Source organism: Nerophis lumbriciformis, linkage group LG06, assembly GCF_033978685.3.
Source record: "Nerophis lumbriciformis linkage group LG06, RoL_Nlum_v2.1, whole genome shotgun sequence".
Classification (NCBI taxonomy): domain Eukaryota; kingdom Metazoa; phylum Chordata; class Actinopteri; order Syngnathiformes; family Syngnathidae; genus Nerophis; species Nerophis lumbriciformis.
The window spans coordinates 10,413,451-10,435,192 of NC_084553.2; the positions used below are offsets into that span (position 1 = coordinate 10,413,451).

Below are 21,742 nucleotides of genomic sequence, written 5' to 3' on the forward strand. Positions count from 1 at the left end.
CAACATCACGGAACAGAAGGTTGCAGATAGCAGTGTGCGCCATGATAAAAAAGCGCTCATTACACCTGAGACCTGTCGGTGGGGCGTCGAGAGACCGAGGCCAGGTTGTTTACACGGGCTTCAATGAGTAAGTTTGGAGCGGAATTGTGATACTTACATACAGTGGAGCTTGCTGGGGAGTGAGTTTCATGTCCCCGGGAACTGCAAAGATAAAAGACAAGGTGGATAAACACAAGATCTTGTGATATAAATAAAGCAAGAACATATTTTCCGGGCGGAGGGGGCCGCGCAAGTAGCTCAAAATTCACAAAATGCAATTTAGGAGATTTTTTTTTTTTTTTAAACAGGCACGTTCATAATGTTTGGAATGTCTCTGCAAAGCGTGAAGTATCAAGAGCAATTCAAAAGCAATTGAATTTCGCTTACACTTAAGCTAAGGTCCACATGTACACACACCTTCTGCATTAAAACCGTTCACTGGTGGTTTAGAGCAGGGTTTATCAACAAACGTGGGTCAGGACACGGGACTCGGAATAGGTCGCTGGTCCATTTTTTATCGGGTAGTTGATTGTAAGGCGTACTTTACCAATGATCAAAAAGCACATTCTTTCTTGACAAAGGGCTTAGTGATTTTTTTTTTTGTTGCATTCTTTGTCATGACACACAGAGACTGTACTGTTAGACCGGGCTCTTTAGCGCCGCCCTAGTGGCTCTCTGGAGCTTTTTAAAAAAAGGTATGAAAATGGGAAAGAAGGGGGAAAAACATATATTTTTTGTTTTAAAATGGTAGTAACACTTTAGTATGGGGAACATATTCTAAGTACCGTACAATAAGAAGTGAAAACGCTTTCAGGTGACTACCTCTTTAAGCTCATCGAGAGAATGCCGAGAGTGTGCAAAGCCGTAATCAGAGCAAAGGGTGGCTATTTTGAAGAAACTAGAATATAAAACATGTTTTCAGTTATTTCACCTTTTTTTTGTTAAGTACATAACTCCACATGTGTTCATTCATGTATATATATATATATATATATATATATATATATATATATACATATATGTATGTATGTATGTATATACATGTGTATATGTATATGCATATATATGTATATACAGTATATACATGTGTATATATGTATATATATATATATATATATATACATGTGTATATATGTATATATTTACATGTGTATATATGTATTTACCGTATTTTTCGGAGTATAAGTCGCACCGGAGTATAAGTCGCACCTGCCGAAAATGCATAATAAAGAAGGAAAAAAACATATAAGTCGCATTTTTGGGGGAAATTTATTTGATAAAACCCAACATCAAGAATAGACATTTGAAAGGCAATTTAAAATAAATAAAGAATAGTGAACAACAGGCTGAATAAGTGTACGTTATATGAGGCATAAATAACCAACTGGTATGTTAACGTAACATATTATGGTAAGAGTCATTCAAATAACTATAACATATAGAACATGCTATACGTTTACCAAACAATCTGTCACTCCTAATCGCTAAATCCCATGAAATCTTATACGTCTAGTCTCTTACGTGAATGAGATAAATAATATTATTTGATATTTTACGGTAATTTCACACATAAGTCACTCCTGAGTATAAGTCGCACCCCCGGCCAAACTATGAAAAAAAACTGTGACTTATAGTCCGAAAAATACGGTAACAAAGACTTAATTTACAGTTATTTGGACACTAGGGGAACGTATAAGGGTTGGGGTTACTAATGAGCAATAATTCTGAAGTTATTGAGGGAAGACTCTTAATTCGGGCTGGGCGATATGGCCTTTTTTTAATATCTCCATATTTTTAGCCCATGTCACAATACACGATATACACGATATATATCTGGATTTTTTGCCTTAGCCTTGAATGAACACTTGATACATATAATCACAGCAGTATAATGATTCTATGTGTCTACATTAGGGATGTCCCGATCCAGGTTTTTGCACTTTCGATCCGATACCGATATTGTTTTTGCACTTCCGATCCGATACTGGCCTATCCGAGCATGTATTAAAGTTTAAAGTTATTTAGCCTACTTAGTTGTCAGAATCATGTTGAAAATGGTTTTAGTACTCTTGATAACAACTAGCCAGCTGAAATAGGGGAGTTTGAATAATACACAATGGTTGGTAACAAGAAACTGACCTGTTTATTCCAGGATAAACATAAAATAGACAAAATTATACATGACAAACAGAAATGGCATCATTGAACTAGGGCTGGGCGATATGGCCTTTTTTTAATATTGCGATATTTTAAGGCCATATTGCGATACACGATATATATCTCGATATTTTGCCTTAGCCTTGAATGAACACTTGATGCATATAATCACAGCAGTATGATTATTCTATGTGTCTACATTAAAACATTCTTCTTCATACTGCATTAATATATGCTACTTTTAAACTTTCATGCAGAGAAAAAAATCACAACTAAAAAAATCACTATTTTTTTCATACGGTGTTGATCTGGAAATGTTTGCCTCAGCATTTTGATGGTGTGGGTGTGGGGCACCGAATGGAGATAAGCGTCTCGACAGACGTTACAATATTTGAACAATGATGACGAAAACTGTTTTCTCTGGCGCGTCCGTGTGTCGAAAATTGTTATGCGCTTATTTTTTTATTTTAATTGTGCGTGGCATAGATTTGCAGTGCGCAATTGCACAGGTGCGCACCCTAGAGCAGCGTTTCTCAAAGTGTGGGGCGCGCCCCACTGGTGGGGAATAGAGACATGACAGGTGGGGCGCGAGGAACGGGAGGAAATTTCACTTAAAAAAAATTTTTTTATTATTATATTCTTAGATTTTTTTTTTTACTATGCTTTCATTTTCTATACACACTGTAAATCACTTTGTGATTCTGTCTGTGAAATCCGCTATATAAATAAATGGAAATTACCGGTACTTATTTTTACTGTAGGCTTTAAATTTCTCGGTAGGAGCGAAAGTTTGACAGACATAGCAACAGTAACTAATGGGGGCGGGGCTAAGCGGAACAAACTTTCGCGCGGATGGGTAGCAGGCTAATGTGTGGACCACAATTACACAAATATATACATTTGTGACTCGCACCTCAAAGGTCGTCGAGCCAGAGCCAGCGCCTGCAGAGAAACAAAAATCTGACGGGCACACACTGTGTCATTCACCGGGAAGCACTCGCGTCAAGGCAGCTCAGCCCCGAACTCAATGAGGTTTTAACAGATGTTGTGAGCGCGGTAAATTTGATCAAAACACGACCACTGAAAGTGCGACTGTTCTCTGCACTGTGTGAGGAAATGGGAGCTGATCATACAGCAGTGCTGTTTCACAGTGAAGCAAGGTGGCTCTCCCGGGGAAAAGTGCTGTCACTTGCCCTGTCTTGCCAAATGCATAGCTCCTCCTTTTTTTTTGTTGCAAAGATTGCAAAGTGGCACTTTTATTTTATTTATTATTGAACTTGATGCAAGTTATTTGATTTATTATTGAACTTGATGCAAGTTATAACACTTTTTTTAATTTATTATTGAACTTGATGCAAGTTATAACACTTTTTTTGATTTATTATTGAACTTGATGCAAGTTATAACACTTGTTTTGATTTATTATTGAACTTGATGCAAGTTATAACACCTTTTTTGATTTATTATTGAACTTGATGCAAGTTATTTGATTTATTATTGAACGTGATGCAAGTTATAACACTTTTTTTGATTTATTATTGAACTTGATGCAAGTTATAACACTTTTTTTTATTTATTATTGAACTTGATGCCAGTTATAACACTTGTTTTGATTTATTATTGAACTTGATGCAAGTTATAACACTTTTGTTTTATTTATTATTGGACTTGATAGAAGTTATTTTATTTATTATTGAACTTAATGCAAGTTATACCACAACTGCACAGTTATTTTATTTATTATTGAACTTGATGTTATTTTATGTTATTGAGTTTGAATGTATACAACTTGATGGTCAATAAATTTGAAAATGTTAAAGCTTGGCATTAGCACTCTGTTGGGGCGATGGGGGCAGGTGGGGCTTGAAAACTCCCCCTTGTCCAAAGTGGGGGATGACAAAAAAAGTTTGAGAACCACTGCCCTAGAGGGAAGTTTGCTAGCCCGGCTGCGCTAGCATCACAGCTAATGTTAGCCATGCTGCTACCTCTCTGCTCGGGGAGGACGTATACGTATGTGACGTATGACGTGACAGTATGTGACGTATGACGTGACAGTATGTGACGTGTGTAAGAAGGTGCGCTTGCTGTCTGTGAGAGGGAGACACAGGAAAGAGTGAGAAGAGCCTGTCGTGTAATGCCAGCAGCTAAAAGCAACTGCGTGAGAATCCACAGACCTGTGGATGTGTTAAAGGTGTGCTGGAAAATGCGGAACGGAAATTAGGGAGCAGCAGAAAAGTGGAATATATTATTTAAATCGGTGCGTTGGAAAACAAGGACCGGAGTTTTTTTTAAACTGGATCTGGATCGGCATTTTCCCATGCCTTGCCGATACGCATTTTTTTGCAAATATCGACGGCCGATCCGATCCAAATATCGGATCGGGACATCCCTAGTCTACATTAAAACGTTCTTCTTCATACTGCATTAATATATGCTACTTTTAAACTTTCATGCAGAGAGAGAAATCCCAACTAAGTAAATTTACCAAAAGTGTATTTATTAAACAGTTATTAAGCAGTGGCACAAACATTCATGTCATTTCCAAAACAGAAAGTGCAAGATTGTCAGAGACATTTTAAAACAAGCTATGAGTGCACTTTTGTGTATGATGACTTCATAGTAAAAGAGTGCGGGTACTAGACTAGCCTGCCTGCAGTCAAGACCTGTCCCTCATTGAAAATGTGTGGCACATTATGAAGCCTAAAATACCACAACGGAGTAACTGTTGGATAACTTAAGCTGTACATCAAGCAAGAATGGGAAAGAATTCCACCTGAAAAGCTTTAAAAAATTGGTCTCCTCAGTTCGCAAACGTTTATTGAGTGTTGTTAAAAGGAAAGGCCATGTAACACAGTGGTAAAAATGCCCCTGTGACAACATTTTTGCAATGTGTTGCTGCCATTAAATTCTAAGTTAATGATTATTTGCAAAAAAACAACAAGTTTCTCAGTTGGAACATTAAATATCTTGTCTTTGCAGTCTATTCAATTGAATATAAGTCGACAAGGATTTGCAAATCATTGTATTCTGTTTTTTATTTACCATTTACACAACGTGCCAACTTCACTGGTTTTGGGTCTTGTAATTGTGAACGATCGGCAAAATCCCTCGCCAAAAAAGTGCAGTTCCTCTTTAAGCATCACTACATTGCTGCTGACGAGGTGACGGTTAAGCTCGACTTGGCACCCCTCCTCAACACTGCGGGGGGGTTAATAGTGCAGACCACACACACACTCATCTAGCCAAAACTGCCCCATCTTCTCTGGCCTCGATTGCTCAGGGACAGCTGAAGGGGGAGGACTTGCGTCAAAATGAGGTGGAACATTCACCGGGGGCTGCTAAGGACTTCCACCACCTTCTAGCATCTGCCAGTTTGAAGTGAAAATGTCATTAGCCAGTTCCAAACACACTCCTGTGCCTCGCACGGGGGCTACTACGCGCCAGGAAGATCAGCTCGGAGGATTTGAGGGGCTCATGTTTGATTCCCCTGGTCTTGGAGCCCCCTTCTGTAATTAAAGCTAATGTCCAATGAGAGACTTTGGACAGCGTTAAGAGATCACTTGGAGGACTGGTTCTTTTCACCGTCTGGACTAGCTGGTGGTCAGCGTTCATCAGAGAGAACATTAAAGACTCTGCATCATTTCTGCAAATATTTTTTTTTAATTTGTGCGGAATAAAACGGCCCCGATGAGAATTAGACGGATCAGGGTAAGGGGATAATCAGTGGTTCTAATAATACTCTGCGGTCTAATCCTCTTGCCTTAAGTGCTCTTTGACAGATATCGGCTTCTTGACTCCACGCATAGCTTTGATAAGTCGTGCACAATGCACTTTTGTTTGGATTCATTTTGGACGTGTGTCCTCTGCTTCCACCCAAGGACACAACTTTAACAAATAAAGTTAAAGTACCAATGATTGTCACCATGTCTTCCGATTCTGTTCATAACTTTTATGGACAGAATTTCTAGGCGCAGTCAAGGCGTTGAGGGGATCCGGTTTAGTGGCTGCAGGATTAGGTCTCTGCTTTTTGCAGATGATGTGGTCCTGATGGCTTCATCTGGCCAGGATCTTCAGCTCTCGCTGGATCGGTTCGCAGCCGAGTGTGAAGCGACTGGGATGAGAATCAGCACCTCCAAGTCCGAGTCCACGGTTCTCGCCCGGAAAAGGGTGGAGTGCCATCTCCGGGTTGGGGAGGAGACCCTGCCCCAAGTGGAGGAGTTCAAGTACCTCGGAGTCTTGTTCACGAGTGAGGGAAGAGTGGATCGTGAGATCGACAGGCGGATCGGTGCGGCGTCTTCAGTATTGCGGACGCTGTATCGATCCGTTGTGGTGAAGAAGGAGCTGAGCCGGAAGGCAAAGCTCTCAATTTACCGGTCGATCTACGTTCCCATCCTCACCTATGGTCATGAGCTTTGGGTTATGACCGAAAGGACAAGATCACGGGTACAAGCGGCCGAAATGAGTTTCCTCCGCCGGGTGGCGGGGGTCTCCCTTAGAGATAGGGTGAGAAGCTCTGTCATCCGGGGGGAGCTCAAAGTAAAGCCGCTGCTCCTCCACATCGAGAGGAGCCAGATGAGGTGGTTCGGGCATCTGGTCAGGATGCCACCCGATCGCCTCCCTCGGGAGGTGTTTAGGGCACGTCCGACCGGTAGGAGGCCACGGGGAGGACCCAGGACACGTTGGGGAGACTATGTCTCCCGGCTGGCCTGGGAACGCCTCGGGATCCCCCGGGAGGAGCTGGACGAAGTGGCTGGGGAGAGGGAAGTCTGGGCTTCCCTGCTTAGGCTGCTTCCCCCGCGATCCAACCTCAGAAAAGCGGAAGAAGATGGATGGGATGGATGGATGGATGATTGTCACCACACACTAGGTGTGGTGAAATGTGTCCTCTGCATTTGACCAATCCCCTTGATCACCCCCTGGGAGGTGAGGGGAACAGTGGGCAGCAGCGGTGGCCGCGCCCGGGAATCATTTTTGGTGATTTAACCCCCAATTCCAACCCTTGATGCTGAGTGCCAAGCAGGGAGAGTAATGCGTCCCATTTTTATAGTCTTTGGTATGACTCGGCCGGGGTTTGAACTCACAAACTACCGATCTCAGGGCGGACATTCTAACCACTAGGCCACTAAGTAGATGATGTAACTCACAAAAAAAGGGGAAAATGTCCTGTGCAAGTACACCACATGGTGGCGCTATATCAAACCCCAACATGGGCCCCTTAACATTTCTTGTACAGCCTAATGTACCGTAAATTCCGCTTTGAACCCTGCTGCTTATAAAAAGGTGCGGATAATCTAAGGATTTTTCTTCGATATCTATCTTTTTTGAAAATCGGATTTAACTGTAGTTTGTGCACACCTGGAGGCAGAGTCACAATTATCATTACCAAAATTATCATATCATTATTATTGTTATTGTTATAAAATGCTCAAAAAGTGGTTATACAAACAGTGAAATATGTTGACCAAATTACTGTATATTTTATCATTAAATGAATAGACACAGTGTTAGAAAATCCACTATTTTGCATGAGTTGTGTTTCTTATGCTTCACTGATACTGTTTTAGTCTTAGTATTTTATCTGTTTAATGGCCAAGCTTGTATTGTTTTATATACTGGGGTGTACTGTAGCTCTCAAGTGAAAAGTGCACAACAATTAAAATCTATCATTTTTATTTATTATTTCTGGCGGCCGTTGTGCGGTCCTACTCTGTTCAGCGGTCCCTGAATGCTACTGTAAAAACACTTCAGTACAGAACAATCACTCTGTTCTAAGAGAGCACATCTTGTAGGTTCAATATGCAAAATTGAACATCTTAGTTGCTCAGACAGTATTGTGTTTACTTAAGTTCATATTGTCATTTTTTTTAACCCTTAATGTTCATATTGTTGTTACTCAGCCAGCGTTTGTGGGTCTGATGGACCCGTTGCATTTTGTGGCTTTTAATGCCTCACATTCAAACACTTTTATGTAGAGATGTCCGATAATATCGGCCGATAAATGCTTTAAAATGTAATATCGGAAATTATCGGTATCGTTTTTTTTATTATCTGTATCATTTTTTTGTTTTGTTTTATTAAATAAACATAAAAAACACAAAATACACTTACAATTAGTACACCAACCCAAAAAACCTCCATCCCCCATTTACACTCATTCACACAAAAGGGTTGTTTCTTTCTGTTATTAATATTCTAGTTCCTACATTATATATCAATATATATCAATACAGTCTGCAAGGGATACAGTCCGTAAGCACACATGATTGCGCGTGCTGCTGGTCCACTAATAGTACTAACCTTTAGCAGTTAATTGTACTCATTTTCATTAATTACTAGTTTCTATGTAACTGTTTTACTTTCTTTTTTATTCAAGAAAATGTTTTTAATTTATTTATCTTATTTTATTTTATTATTATTTTTAAAAAGGACCTTATCTTCACCATACCATCCATCCATCCATCCATCTTCTTCCGCTTATCCGAGGTCGGGTCGCGGGGGCAGCAGCCTAAGCAGGGAAGCCCAGACTTCCCTCTCCCCAGCCACTTCGTCCAGCTCCTCCCGGGGGATCCCGAGGCGTTCCCAGGCCAGCCGGGAGACATAGTCTTCCCAACGTGTCCTGGGTCTTCCTCGTGGCCTCCTACCGGTCGGACATGCCCTAAACACCTCCTTAGGGAGGCGCTCGGGTGGCATCCTGACCAGATGCCCGAACCACCTCATCTGGCTCCTCTCGATGCGGAGGAGCAGCGGCTTTACTTTGAGCTCTCCCCGGATGACAGAGCTTCTCACCCTATCTCTAAGGGAGAGCCCCGCCACCCGGCGGAGGAAACTCATTTCGGCCGCTTGTACCCGTGATCTTGTCCTTTCGGTCATAACCCAAAGCTCATGACCATAGGTGAGGATGGGAACGTAGATCGACCGGTAAATTGAGAGCTTTGCCTTCCGGCTCAGCTCCTTCTTCACCACAACGGATCGATACAGCGTCCGCATTACTGAAGACGCCGCACCGATCCGCCTGTCGATCTCACGATCCACTCTTCCCTCACTCGTGAACAAGACTCCGAGGTACTTGAATTCCTCCACTTGGGGCAAGATCTCCTCCCCAACCCGGAGATGGCACTCCACCCTTTTCCGGGCGAGAACCATGGACTCGGACTTGGAGGTGCTGATTCTCATCCCAGTCGCTTCACACTCAGCTGCGAACCGATCCAGTGAGAGCTGAAGATCCTGGCCAGATGAAGCCATCAGGACCAAATCATTTGCAAAAAGCAGAGACCTAATCCTGCAGCCACCAAACCGGATCCCCTCAACGCCTTGACTGCGCCTAGAAATTCTGTCCATAAAAGTTATGAACAGAATCGGTGACAAAGGGCAGCCTTGGCGGAGTCCAACCCTCACCGGAAACGTGTCCGACTTACTGCCGGCAATGCGAACCAAGCTCTGACACTGATCATACAGGGAGCGGACCGCCACAATCAGACAGTCCGAAACCCCATACTCTCTGAGCACTCCCCACAGGACTTCCCGAGGGACACGGTCGAATGCCTTCTCCAAGTCCACAAAGCACATGTAGACTGGTTGGGCAAACTCCCATGCACCCTCAAGGACCCTGCCGAGAGTATAGAGCTGGTCCACAGTTCCACGACCAGGACGAAAACCACACTGTTCCTCCTGAATCCGAGGTTCGACTATCCGGCGTAGCCTCCTCTCCAGTACACCTGAATAGACCTTACCGGGAAGGCTGAGGAGTGTGATCCCACGATAGTTAGAACACACCCTCCGGTTCCCCTTTTTAAAGAGAGGAACCACCACCCCGGTCTGCCAATCCAGAGGTACTGCCCCCGATGTCCACGCGATGCTGCAGAGTCTTGTCAACCAAGACAGCCCTACAGCATCCAGAGCCTTAAGGAACTCCGGGCGGATCTCATCCACCCCCGGGGCCTTGCCACCGAGGAGCTTTTTAACTACCTCAGCAACCTCAGCCCCAGAAATAGGAGAGCCCACCACAGATTCCTCAGGCACTGCTTCCTCATAGGAAGACGTGTTGGTGGGATTGAGGAGGTCTTCGAAGTATTCCCTCCACCGATCCACAACTTCCGCAGTCGAGGTCAGCAGAACACCATCCGCACCATACACGGTGTTGGTAGTGCACTGCTTCCCCTTCCTGAGGCGGTGGATGGTGGTCCAGAATCGCTTCGAAGCCGTCCGGAAGTCGTTTTCCATGGCTTCCCCGAACTCCTCCCATGTCCGAGTTTTTGCCTCCGCGACCGCTGAAGCCGCACACCGCTTGGCCTGTCGGTACCTGTCCGCTGCCTCAGGAGTCCCATGAGCCAAAAGAACCCGATAGGACTCCTTCTTCAGCTTGACGGCATCCCTCACCGCCGGTGTCCACCAACGGGTTCTAGGATTACCGCCACGACAGGCACCAACTACCTTGCGGCCACAGCTCCAATCAGCCGCCTCGACAATAGAGGTGCGGAACATGGTCCACTCGGACTCAATGTCCAGCACCTCCCTCGTGACATGTTCAAAGTTCTTCCGGAGGTGGGAATTGAAACTCTCTCTGACAGGAGACTCTGCCAGACGTTCCCAGCAAACCCTCACAATGCGTTTGGGCCTGCCAGGTCTGTCCGGCATCCTCCCCCACCATCGCAGCCAACTCACCACCAGGTGGTGATCGGTAGAAAGCTCCGCCCCTCTCTTCACCCGAGTGTCCAAAACATGAGGCCGCAAATCCGATGACACAACTACAAAGTCGATCATAGAACTGCGGCCTAGGGTGTCCTGGTGCCAAGTGCACATATGGACACCCTTATGCTTGAACATGGTGTTCGTTATGGACAATCCGTGACGGGCACAAAAGTCCAATAACAAAACACCACTTGGGTTCAGATCCGGGCGGCCATTCTTCCCAATCACGCCTCTCCAGGTTTCACTGTCGTTGCCAATATGAGCGTTGAAGTCCCCCAGTAGAACGAGGGAATCACCCGGGGGAGCACTCTCAAGTACTCCCTCGAGTGAATCCAAAAAGGGTGGGTACTCTGAGCTGCTGTTTGGCGCGTAAGCGCAAACAACAGTCAGGACCCGTCCCCCCACCCGAAGGCGGAGGGAAGCTACCCTCTCGTCCACCGGGTTGAACTCCAACATGCAGGCTCTGAGCCGGGGGGCAACAAGAATTGCCACCCCAGCCCGTCGCCTCTCACTGCTGGCAACGCCAGAGTGGAAGAGAGTCCAGCCCCTCTCGAGAGAACTGGTTCCAGAGCCCTTGCTGTGCGTCGAGGTGAGTCCGACTATATCCAACCGGAACTTCTCTACCTCGCGCACTAGCTCAGGCTCCTTCCCCCCCAGCGAGGTGACGTTCCACGTCCCAAGAGCTAGCTTCTGTAGCCGAGGATCGGACCGCCAAGTGCCCTGCCTTCGGCTACCGCCCAGCTCACATTGCACCCGACCTCTATGGCCCCTGCTATGGGTGGTGAGCCCATTGGAGGGGGGACCCACGTTGCCTCTTCGGGCTGTGCCCGGCCGGGCCCCATGGGGACAGGCCCGGCCACCAGGCGCTCGCCATCGTGCCCCAACTCCGGGCCTGGCTCCGGAGGGGGGCCCCGGTGACCCGCGTCCGGGCGAGGGAAATCTGAGTCTCGGTTCTTGCATTTCCATAGAAGTCTTCGAGCTGCTCTTTGTCTGATCCCTCACCTAGGACCTGTTTGTCTTGGGAGACCCTACCAGGGGGCATGGAAGCCCCCGGACAACATAGCTCCTAGGATCATTGGGACACGCAAACTCCTCTACCACGTTAAGGTCTTCACCATACCTAGTTGTCCAAATTAGGCATAATAATGTGTTAATTCCCCGACTGCATATATCGGTATCGGTTGATATCGGTATCGGTAATTAAGAGTTGGATAATATCGGAATATCGGATATCGGCAAAAAGCCATTATCGGACATCCCTAATTTTATGTTAAAGGGGAACATTATCACCAGACCTATGTAAGCGTCAATATATACCTTGATGTTGCAGAAAAAAGACCATATATTTTTTTAACCGATTTCCGAACTCTAAATGGGTGAATTTTGGCGAATTAAACGCCTTTCTAATATTCGCTCTCGGAGCGATGACGTCACAATGTGACGTCGCATCGGGAAGCAATCCGCTATTTTCTCAAACACGGAGTCAAATCAGCTCTGTTGTTTTCCGTTTTTTCGACTGTTTTCCGTACCTTGGAGACATCATGCCTCGTCGGTGTGTTGTCGGAGGGTGTAACAACACGAACAGGGACGGATTCAAGTTGCACCAGTGGCCCAAAGATGCGAAAGTGGCAAGAAATTGGACGTTTGTTCCGCACACTTTACCGACGAAAGCTATGCTACGACAGAGATGGCAAGAATGTGTGGATATCCTGCGGCACTCAAAGCAGATGCATTTCCAACGATAAAGTCAAAGAAATCTGCCGCCAGACCCCCATTGAATCTGCCGGAGTGTGTGAGCAATTCAGGGACAAAGGACCCCGCTAGCACGGCAAGCAATGGCAGCAGTTTGTTCCCGCAGACGAGCGAGCTAAACCCCCTATCGACCCTTTGCTTCCCTGGCCTGCTGACATCAACTCCAAAACTGGACAGATCAGCTTTCAGGAAAAGAGCACGGATGAGGGTATGTCTACAGAATATATTAATTGATGAAAATTGGGCTGTCTGCACTCTCAAAGTGCATGTTGTTGCCAAATGTATTTCATATGCTGTAAACCTAGTTCATAGTTGTTAGTTTCCTTTAATGCCAAACAAACACATACCAATCGTTGGTTAGAAGGCGATCGCCGAATTCGTCCTCGCTTTCTCCCGCGTCGCTGGCTGTCGTGTCGTTTTCGTCGGTTTCGCTTGCATACGGTTCAAACCGATATGGCTCAATAGCTTCAGTTTCTTCTTCAATTTCGTTTTCGCTACCTGCCTCCACACTACAACCATCCGTTTCAATACATGCGTAATCTGTTGAATCGCTTAAGCCGCTGAAATCCGAGTCTGAATCCGAGCTAATGTCGCTATAGCTTGCTGTTCTTTCCGCCATGTTTGTTTGTGTTGGCTTCACTATGTGACGTCACAAGAAAATGGACGGGTGGTTAAAATCAGGCTTTTTGAAGCTTTTTTTTAGGGATATTGCGTGATGGGTAAAATTTTGAAAAAAAACTTCGAAAAATATAATAAGCCACTGGGAACTGATTTTTAATGGTTTTAACAATTCTGAAATTGTGATAATGTTCCCCTTTAAAATACTGAACAGATGTTTACCTTATCCCAATAAACATCTGTTCAGTATTTTAACATAAAAGAAATAATGTTTGCCTTGGTGCCCTAAAATATGAGCCCTCCTTTAAGGCAACACTTGCCTTGACCTTAAAAAGTTAAAATTCGAGGCCTGTCGGTACAACGTCATCATTTTTGATACGAACCCCATAACTTTCTGCCCGATATTTACCTGTACCCCTATTTAGATTGTTTTGAGTCAAATCCCCACAAATTTAGAACACACCTGTAGGCAACTAATAAGCACTTTGTTACGTTAAAGGGGAACATTATCACCAGACCTATGTAAGCGTCAATATATACCTTGATGTTGCAGAAAAAAGAACATATATGTTTTTAACCGATTTCCGAACTCTAAATGGGTGAATTTTGGCGAATTAAACGCCTTTCTATTATTCGCTCTCGGAGCGATGACGTCACGTTGTGACGTCACATCGGGAAGCAATCCGCCATTTTCTCACTTTCGTCGGTGTGTTGTCGGAGGGTGTAACAACACGAACAGGGACGGATTCAAGTTGCACCAGTGGCCCAAAGATGCGAAAGTGGCAAGAAATTGGACGAAATTTGTTCAAAATACGAGGCTGTGGGGAAAGCCGACGAAATGGTCAGTCGTTTATTCCGCACACTTTACCGACGAAAGCTATGCTACGACAGAGATGGCAAGAATGTGTGGATATCTTGCGACACTCAAAGCAGATGCATTTCCAACGATAAAGTCAAAGAAATCTGCCGCCAGACCCCCATTGAATCTGCCGGAGTGTGTAAGCAATTCAGGGACAAAGGACCTCGGTAGCACGGCAAGCAATGGCATCAGTTTGTTCCCGCAGACGAGCGAGCTAAACCCCCTATCGACCCTAGCTTCCCTGGCCTGCTGACATCAACTCCAAAACTGGACAGATCAGCTTTCAGGAAAAGAGAGCGGATGAGGGTATGTCTACAGAATATATTAATTGATGAAAACTTTATTCATTACTCGCGGTTTTACGTAAATTATTATACATAAACTGTGTTTACCAATAATTTAGCTTAAAAACATTTATTTTTTCAATCATTCGAGTAGTCTTGTGTAATGCAGTATTTTGTGTCTATTTAGGTATGGTTAACCTGAGTGCTGAAATCGCGGAAAAATATATGTTCTTAGCGCGCCTGAAATTGGGCTGTCTGCACTCTCAAAGTGCATGTTGTTGCCAAATGTATTTCATATGCTGTAAACCTAGTTCATAGTTGTTAGTTTCCTTTAATGCCAAACAAACACATACCAATCGTTGGTTAGAAGGCGATCGCCGAATTCGTCCTCGCTTTCTCCCGTCGTGTCGTTTTCGTCAATTTCGCTTGCATACGGTTCAAACCGATATGGCTCAATAGCTTCAGTTTCTTCTTCAATTTCGTTTTCGCTACCTGCCTCCACACTACAACCATCCGTTTCAATACATTCGTAATTTGTTGAATCGCTTAAACCGCTGAAATCCGAGTCTGAATCCGAGCTAATGTCGCTATATCTTGCTGTTCTATCCGCCATGTTTGTTTGTATTGGCATCACTATGTGACGTCACAGGAAAATGGACGGGTGTTTATAACGATGGTTAAAATCAGGCACTCTGAAGCTTTTTTTAGGGATATTGCGTGATGGGTAAAATTTTGAAAAAAACTTTGAAAAATAAAATAAGCCACTGGGAACTGATTTTTAATGGTTTTAACCCTTCTGAAATTGTGATAATGTTCCCCTTTAAAAAAGATCGGTAGAAAAACATGGCGTCAACAAAACGTCCTTCCAGGGGTATCTCTTGGACTTAGCAAATAAATGGCTATGAGTCATTGACCATTTTACTTTCCTGACAAAGGAGTGCCACAAGGACCTTATTTTCCTAACTGGTCTAAAGATCATACCAACCTGCACTGCAAACAATGTTGTCTTCTTGTTGTCACAGCAACGGAAATAGATTATTAATAGCTTGGGTGGGGTCATCTTTTTAGACTTACACCCAAACTACACTGTTCATTTCAGTTTCTCTCACATTAGCCGATCCGAAACACGTCAAGCACGTTTAATTGTTCTTCGGTTGGGTGGAGTTGGACACACTTTTGTCCTTTAATTGGCCCGCAGATGAGTGTCTGACAGTCTTCCTTGGCTGTAATTATTTTAAAGAATGAGAAGAATTAAAAAATACCACAGGCTTTAAGGCGGGACCAAAACTATGTTTCTTGCTTACTTTGTTGTGAAGGAAACACAAACCTGACCAAGCAACTGTACCATACTATGCTGAACGTAGGTTGACTGTACCTGCTTGGTGGACACTATGGAGAGGCATATTAATTAATAATTGGATCGTGTGGAATTTATAGTGAATTAATCGAGGTAAATTGTAACAAAATGGTGTGCGTTACTTGGCTGCAACCAGCAGAGGCGCTGTTGACTTAAAGGAGAAAGAAGAACGGATTAAAAGTTGAGCTTAAAGGGGAACATTATCACAATTTCAGAAGGGTTAAAACCATTAAAAATCAGTTCCCAGTGGCTTATTTTATTTTTCGAAGTTTTTTTCAAAATTTTACCCATCACGCAATATCCCTAAAAAAAGCTTCAAAGTGCCTGATTTTAACCATCGTTATATACACCCGTCCATTTTCCTGTGACGTCACACAGTGATGCCAATACAAACAAACATGGCTCGGATTTCAGCGGCTTAAGCGATTCAACAGATTACGCATGTATTGAAAAGGATGGTTGTAGTGTGGAGGCAGGTAGCGAAAACAAAATTGAAGAAGAAACTGAAGCTATTGAGCCATATCGGTTTGAACCGTATGCAAGCGAAACCGACGAAAACGACACGACAGCCAGCGACACGGGAGAAAGCGAGGACGAATTTGGCGATCGCCTTCTAACCAACGATTGGTATGTGTTTGTTTGGCATTAAAGGAAACTAACAACTATGAACTAGGTTTACAGCATATGAAATACATTTGGCAACAACATGCACTTTGAGAGTGCAGACAGCCCATTTCAGGCGCGCTAAGAACATATATTTTTCCACGATTTCAGCACTCAGGTTAACCATACCTAAATAGACACAAAATACTGCATTACACAAGACTACCCGAATGTACTCGAATGATTGAAAAAAATAAATGTTTTTAAGCTAAATGATTGGTATATATAATTTACGTAAAACCGCGAGTAATGAATAAAGTTTTCATCAATTAATATATTCTGTAGACATACCCTCATCCGCTCTCTTTTCCTGAAAGCTGATCTGTCCAGTTTTGGAGTTGATGTCAGCATCTGCTTTGAGTGTCGCAGGATATCCACACATTCTTGCCATCTCTGTCGTAGCATAGCTTTCGTCGGTAAAGTGTGCGGAACAAACGACTGACCATTTCGTCGGCTTTCCCCACAGCCTCGTATTTTGAACAAATTTCGTCCAATTTCTTGCCACTTTCGCATCTTTGGGCCACTGGTGCAACTTGAATCCGTCCCTGTTCGTGTTGTTACACCCTCCGACAACACACCGACGAAAGTGAGAAAATGGCGGATTGTTTCCGAGAGCAAAAAATAGAAAGGCGTTTAATTCGCCAAAATTCACCCATTTAGAGTTCGGAAATCGGTTAAAAAATATATGGTCTTTTTTCTGCAACATCAAGGTATATATTGACGCTTACATAGGTCTGGTGATAATGTTCCCCTTTAATGTACACAGAGGCTGACTATAGGCCCTTTTCCACCGAAGGAACTTTTCCAAATAAAGTTCCCCGTGTTTCCACCGAAAACCACCCGAGTATATTTAATTCTTCAGTAACAAGTTTTGGTTCCTAGTAGCGGAATGGGACTGTCGAATAGTTCCAGGAATTTTAAAGGGAGCGGGCGTTGCCGTCGACCGCTGATCGGTTGAACACAGTTGGGTGGCGTTACTAAAACATTAGTCGTTTTTCGACTGTAGGGACTTTTTGGAGTTCCTATAACCTATGGGAACTAGGGACTATGGCCCTCAGATCCTATAACCATTTTAGCTCCTACTCTGAGGCAGGGTCTAAACCAGGCCTGGGCAATTATTTTGGCCAAATTCAGAGAAAAAAACGTGTCTGTGGGCCGGTATATCTATTTTTAGGAACACTAATACAAAACCTCACTGAATGCTAAAAAGATTACGACAGACCGCCTTAAAAACGGAATGGAATTGTAAATTTTTTTACTGAATGAGACACCCGTTATCTTTGTTGTAGCGGTGTAGCGTGCAAGGACGGGAGTGGAAGAAGTATCAAAAGATGGAGCTAACTGTTTTAATGACAATCAGACTTTACTTCAATCAATAACGGATCAGCATCGCTTCATCCAGAAACAACAACACCGAAAGGAACAAGGACCGGAACTCTCTAATAACTATAGTTCCTTGGGTGAATAATGTATACTCACTATACCGGTATGTTTTAGCACTTTCATGGCGAGTTTACTGACAGATATGAGTAAGAACTTTACGCTACTTTATATTAGAAATGGCAACAGTGGAGGATGAATGTCCCATAACAAGAAGATAGAGAAAAATAAGAAGCTTATCGACTACGGCAGTGTTTTTCAACCTTTTTTGAGCCAAGGCACATTTTTGGCATTGAAAAAAATGCAGAGGCACACCACCAGCAGAAATCATTATAAAACGAAACTCAGTTGAAAGTAAAAAGTCGTTGTCGCAATTGTTGGGTATGACTTTAAACCATAACCAAGCATGCATCAATATAGCTCTTGTCTCAAAGTAGGTGTACTGTCACCACCTGTCACGTCACTCCCTGACTTATTTGGAGTTTTTTTTTTGCTGTTTTCCCGTGTGTAGTTTTAGTTCTTGTCTTCCGCTCCTATTTTGGTGGCTTTTTTTGGTGGCTTTTTTTGGTATTTTCCTGTAGCAGTTTCATGTCTTCCTTTGAGCGATATTTCCCGCATCTACTTTGTTTTAGCAATCAAGAATATTTCAGTTGTTTTTTATCCTTCTTTGTGGGGACATTGTTGATTGTCAAGTCATGTTCGGATGTACTTTGTGGGCGCCGTCTTAGTTCCACAGTAAGTCTTTGCTGTCGTCCAGCATTCTGTTTTTATTTACTTTGTAGCCAGTTCAGTTTTAATTTCGTTCTGCATAGCCTTCCCCAAGCTTCAATGCCTTTTCTTAGGGGCACTCACCTTTTGTTTATTTTTGGTTTAAGCAATAGATATTTTTTTACCTGCACACTACCTCCCGCTGTTTCCGACATCTACAAAGAATTAAATACCGGCTGCCACCTACTGATATGGAAGAGTATTACACGGTTACTCTGTCGAGTAGACAGCACTGACACTCAACAACAACACATCATTTGCAGACTATAATTACTGGTTTGGAAAAAATATTTTTACCCCAAATAGGTGAAATTAAATAATCTCCCACGGCACACCAGACCGTATCTCACGGCACACTAGTGTACCGCGGCACAGTAGTTGAAAAACACTGGACTACGGCATTGGCACAGACTACAAAGGCGGACGCCCGCAATTTTTCAGGATTTATGCAGATCCCAAATACAGATCAGCAAGGTACCAGAAGGTAAGAAAATTTGCTTTTGCATAATATTGCGAAACAAAACCCCAGATAATGTCTTACCTTACACACACACCATGATAATACTTCTATGCGGTGCGGCTTCATAGCTTACCAAAGTCGTACTAAAACATTTTGATAGATTTTTTAACGCCATGTGTAACTTTCAATATTTTCAATGGAACATATAAAATGTTGGTGTTTTTTTACTTGAGTCTTATTGCCATCCTAGCGCAGCCTACACTTATCTCTTATGTTTGACTGCCATCTACTGGTCACACTTATCATTACACAATGTACCAAATAAAATAGCTTCGAGGTGGGTAAGCTCAACCAAACTTATTACTTACATTTGGCGTACCGGGTTATAAGGCGCACTGTCGAGTTAAAAAAAATAAATAAAGATTTTAAGTGCACCTTATAGTCCGGAAAATACGGTACTGTACCGCTCCTCCGTACGTTATCGGCCTGATTTGTGAACTGTGAAATGCGGTGGAAACACAAACCACACAGGAACCTATAGTTCCGAGAACTAAAGGTTTCCAGGAACTTAAAAGTTCCTGAACTTTTGGTGGAAAAAGGCCTTATGATGAGCTATAATGGAAACATGAGAGATGAAGTTTAAAACATAACAATTTTTCAATCCGGTTTCAGGGCAAATCACTCTACGGAGACAGCCCTCGCAAAAATGACTAATGATCTACTGCTAACGATGGATTCTGATGCGTCATCTATGTTGCTGCTTCTTGATCTTAGCGCTGCTTTCGATACCGCCGATCATAACATTTTATTAGAGCGTATCAAAACACGTATTGGTATGTCAGACTTAGCTTTGTCGTGGTTTAACTCTTATCTTACTGACAGGATGCAATGCGTCTCCCATAATAATGTGACCTCAGACTATGTTAAGGTAACGTGCGGAGTTCCTCAGGGTTCGGTTCTTGGCCCTGCACTCTTTAGTATTTACATGCTGCCGCTAGGCGACATCATACGCAAATACGGTGTTAGCTTTCATTGTTATGCTGATGACACCCAACTCTACATGCCCCTAAAGCTGACCAACACGCCGGATTGTAGTCAGCTGGAGGCGTGTCTTAATGAAATTAAACAATGGATGTCCGCTAACTTCTTGCAACTCAACGCCAAGAAAACGGAAATGCTGATTATCGGTCCTGCTAAACACCGACATTTATTTAATAATACCACCTTAACATTTGACAACCAAACAATTACACGAGGCGAATCAGTAAAGAATCTGGGTATTATCTTCCACCCAACTCTCTCGTTTGAATCACACATTAAGAGTGTTACTAAAACGGCCTTCTTTCATCTTCGTAATATCGCTAAAATGTGTTCTATTTTATCCACTAGCGACGCTGAGATCATTATTCATGCATTCGTTACGTCTCGTCTCGACTACTGTAACGTATTATTTTCGGGTCTCCCTATGTCTAGCATTAAAAGATTACAATTGGTACAAAATGCGGCTGCTAGACTTTTGACAAGAACAAGAAAGTTTGATCATATTACGCCTATACTGTATATACCTTTATATACATATATATATATATATATATATATATATATATATACCTATACTGGCTCACCTGCACTGGCTTCATGTGCACTTAAGATGTGACTTTAAGGTTTTACTACTTACGTATAAAATACTACACGGTCTAGCTCCATCCTATCTTGTCGATTGTATTGTACCATATGTCCCGGCAAGAAATCTGCGTTCAAAGAACTCCGGCTTATTAGTGATTCCCCCCTTTTCAAGCCTTGCATAAATGTCCCTGCCAAAATGTTTAAAAAAAAAAGTGTGTGTTGTACTGTGCAGGTTTGAAATAAATAATTCAATCAATTCAATTCAATCAATTCCCAGAGCCCAAAAAAAGTCTGCGGGCTATAGAGCGTTTTCTATTCGGGCTCCAGTACTATGGAATGCCCTCCCGGTAACAATTAGAGATGCTACCTCAGTAGAAGCATTTAAGTCCCATCTTAAAACTCATTTGTATACTCTAGCCTTTAAATAGACCCCCCTTTAGACCAGTTGATCTGCCGTTTCTTTTCTTTTTTCCTCAGCTCCCCTCTTCCTTGTGGAGGGCGGGGGGCACAGGTCCGGTGGCCATGGATGAAGTGCTGGCTGTCCAGAGTCGGGACCCGGGGTGGACCGCTCGCCTGTGCATCGGCTGGGAACATCTTTGCGCTGCTGACCCGTCTCCGCTCGGGATGGTGTCCTGCTGGCCCCACTATGGACTGGACTCTTACTATTATGTTGGATCCACTATGGACTAGACTCTCACAATATTATGTCAGACCCACTCGACATTCATTGCATTCGGTCTCCCCTAGAGGGGGGGGGGTTACCCACATATACGGTCCTCTCCAAGGTTTCTCATAGTCATTCACATCGACGTCCCACTGGGGTGAGTTTTTCCTTGCCCTTATGCGGGCTTTGTACCGAGGATGTCGTTGTGGCTTGTGCAGCCCTTTGAGACACTTGTGATTTAGGGCTATATAAATAAACATTGATTGATTGATTGATTGAATTCATTTATCATTTATTTGTCAGAGTTTTATCATGAAAATATTGAATAAAAATGAGGATTTTTTGCAATAAAGAAGATAAACACTGTATAAATAAATAGATATGCAAGAACAACTGCTTTAATTCAACAGGTGTCACATTATTCCAT

At 43.3% G+C, this 21,742-nt stretch overlaps 1 protein-coding gene across 3 annotated transcripts in view; it reads right to left on the reverse strand.

The window, feature by feature from the left end:
* LOC133608457 (uncharacterized) overlaps window positions 1-21,742 on the reverse strand; it is a 444,769-nt gene that overhangs the window by 364,576 nt on the left and 58,451 nt on the right. For all 3 annotated transcript variants that reach the window (XM_061963698.1, XM_061963697.1, XM_061963696.1), the window contains exon 2: window positions 158-201. In XM_061963698.1, the coding sequence (XP_061819682.1) occupies window positions 158-190 (33 nt within the window). In that variant the 5' untranslated portion in view covers window positions 191-201. The remainder of the gene's footprint in view (window positions 1-157; window positions 202-21,742) is intronic.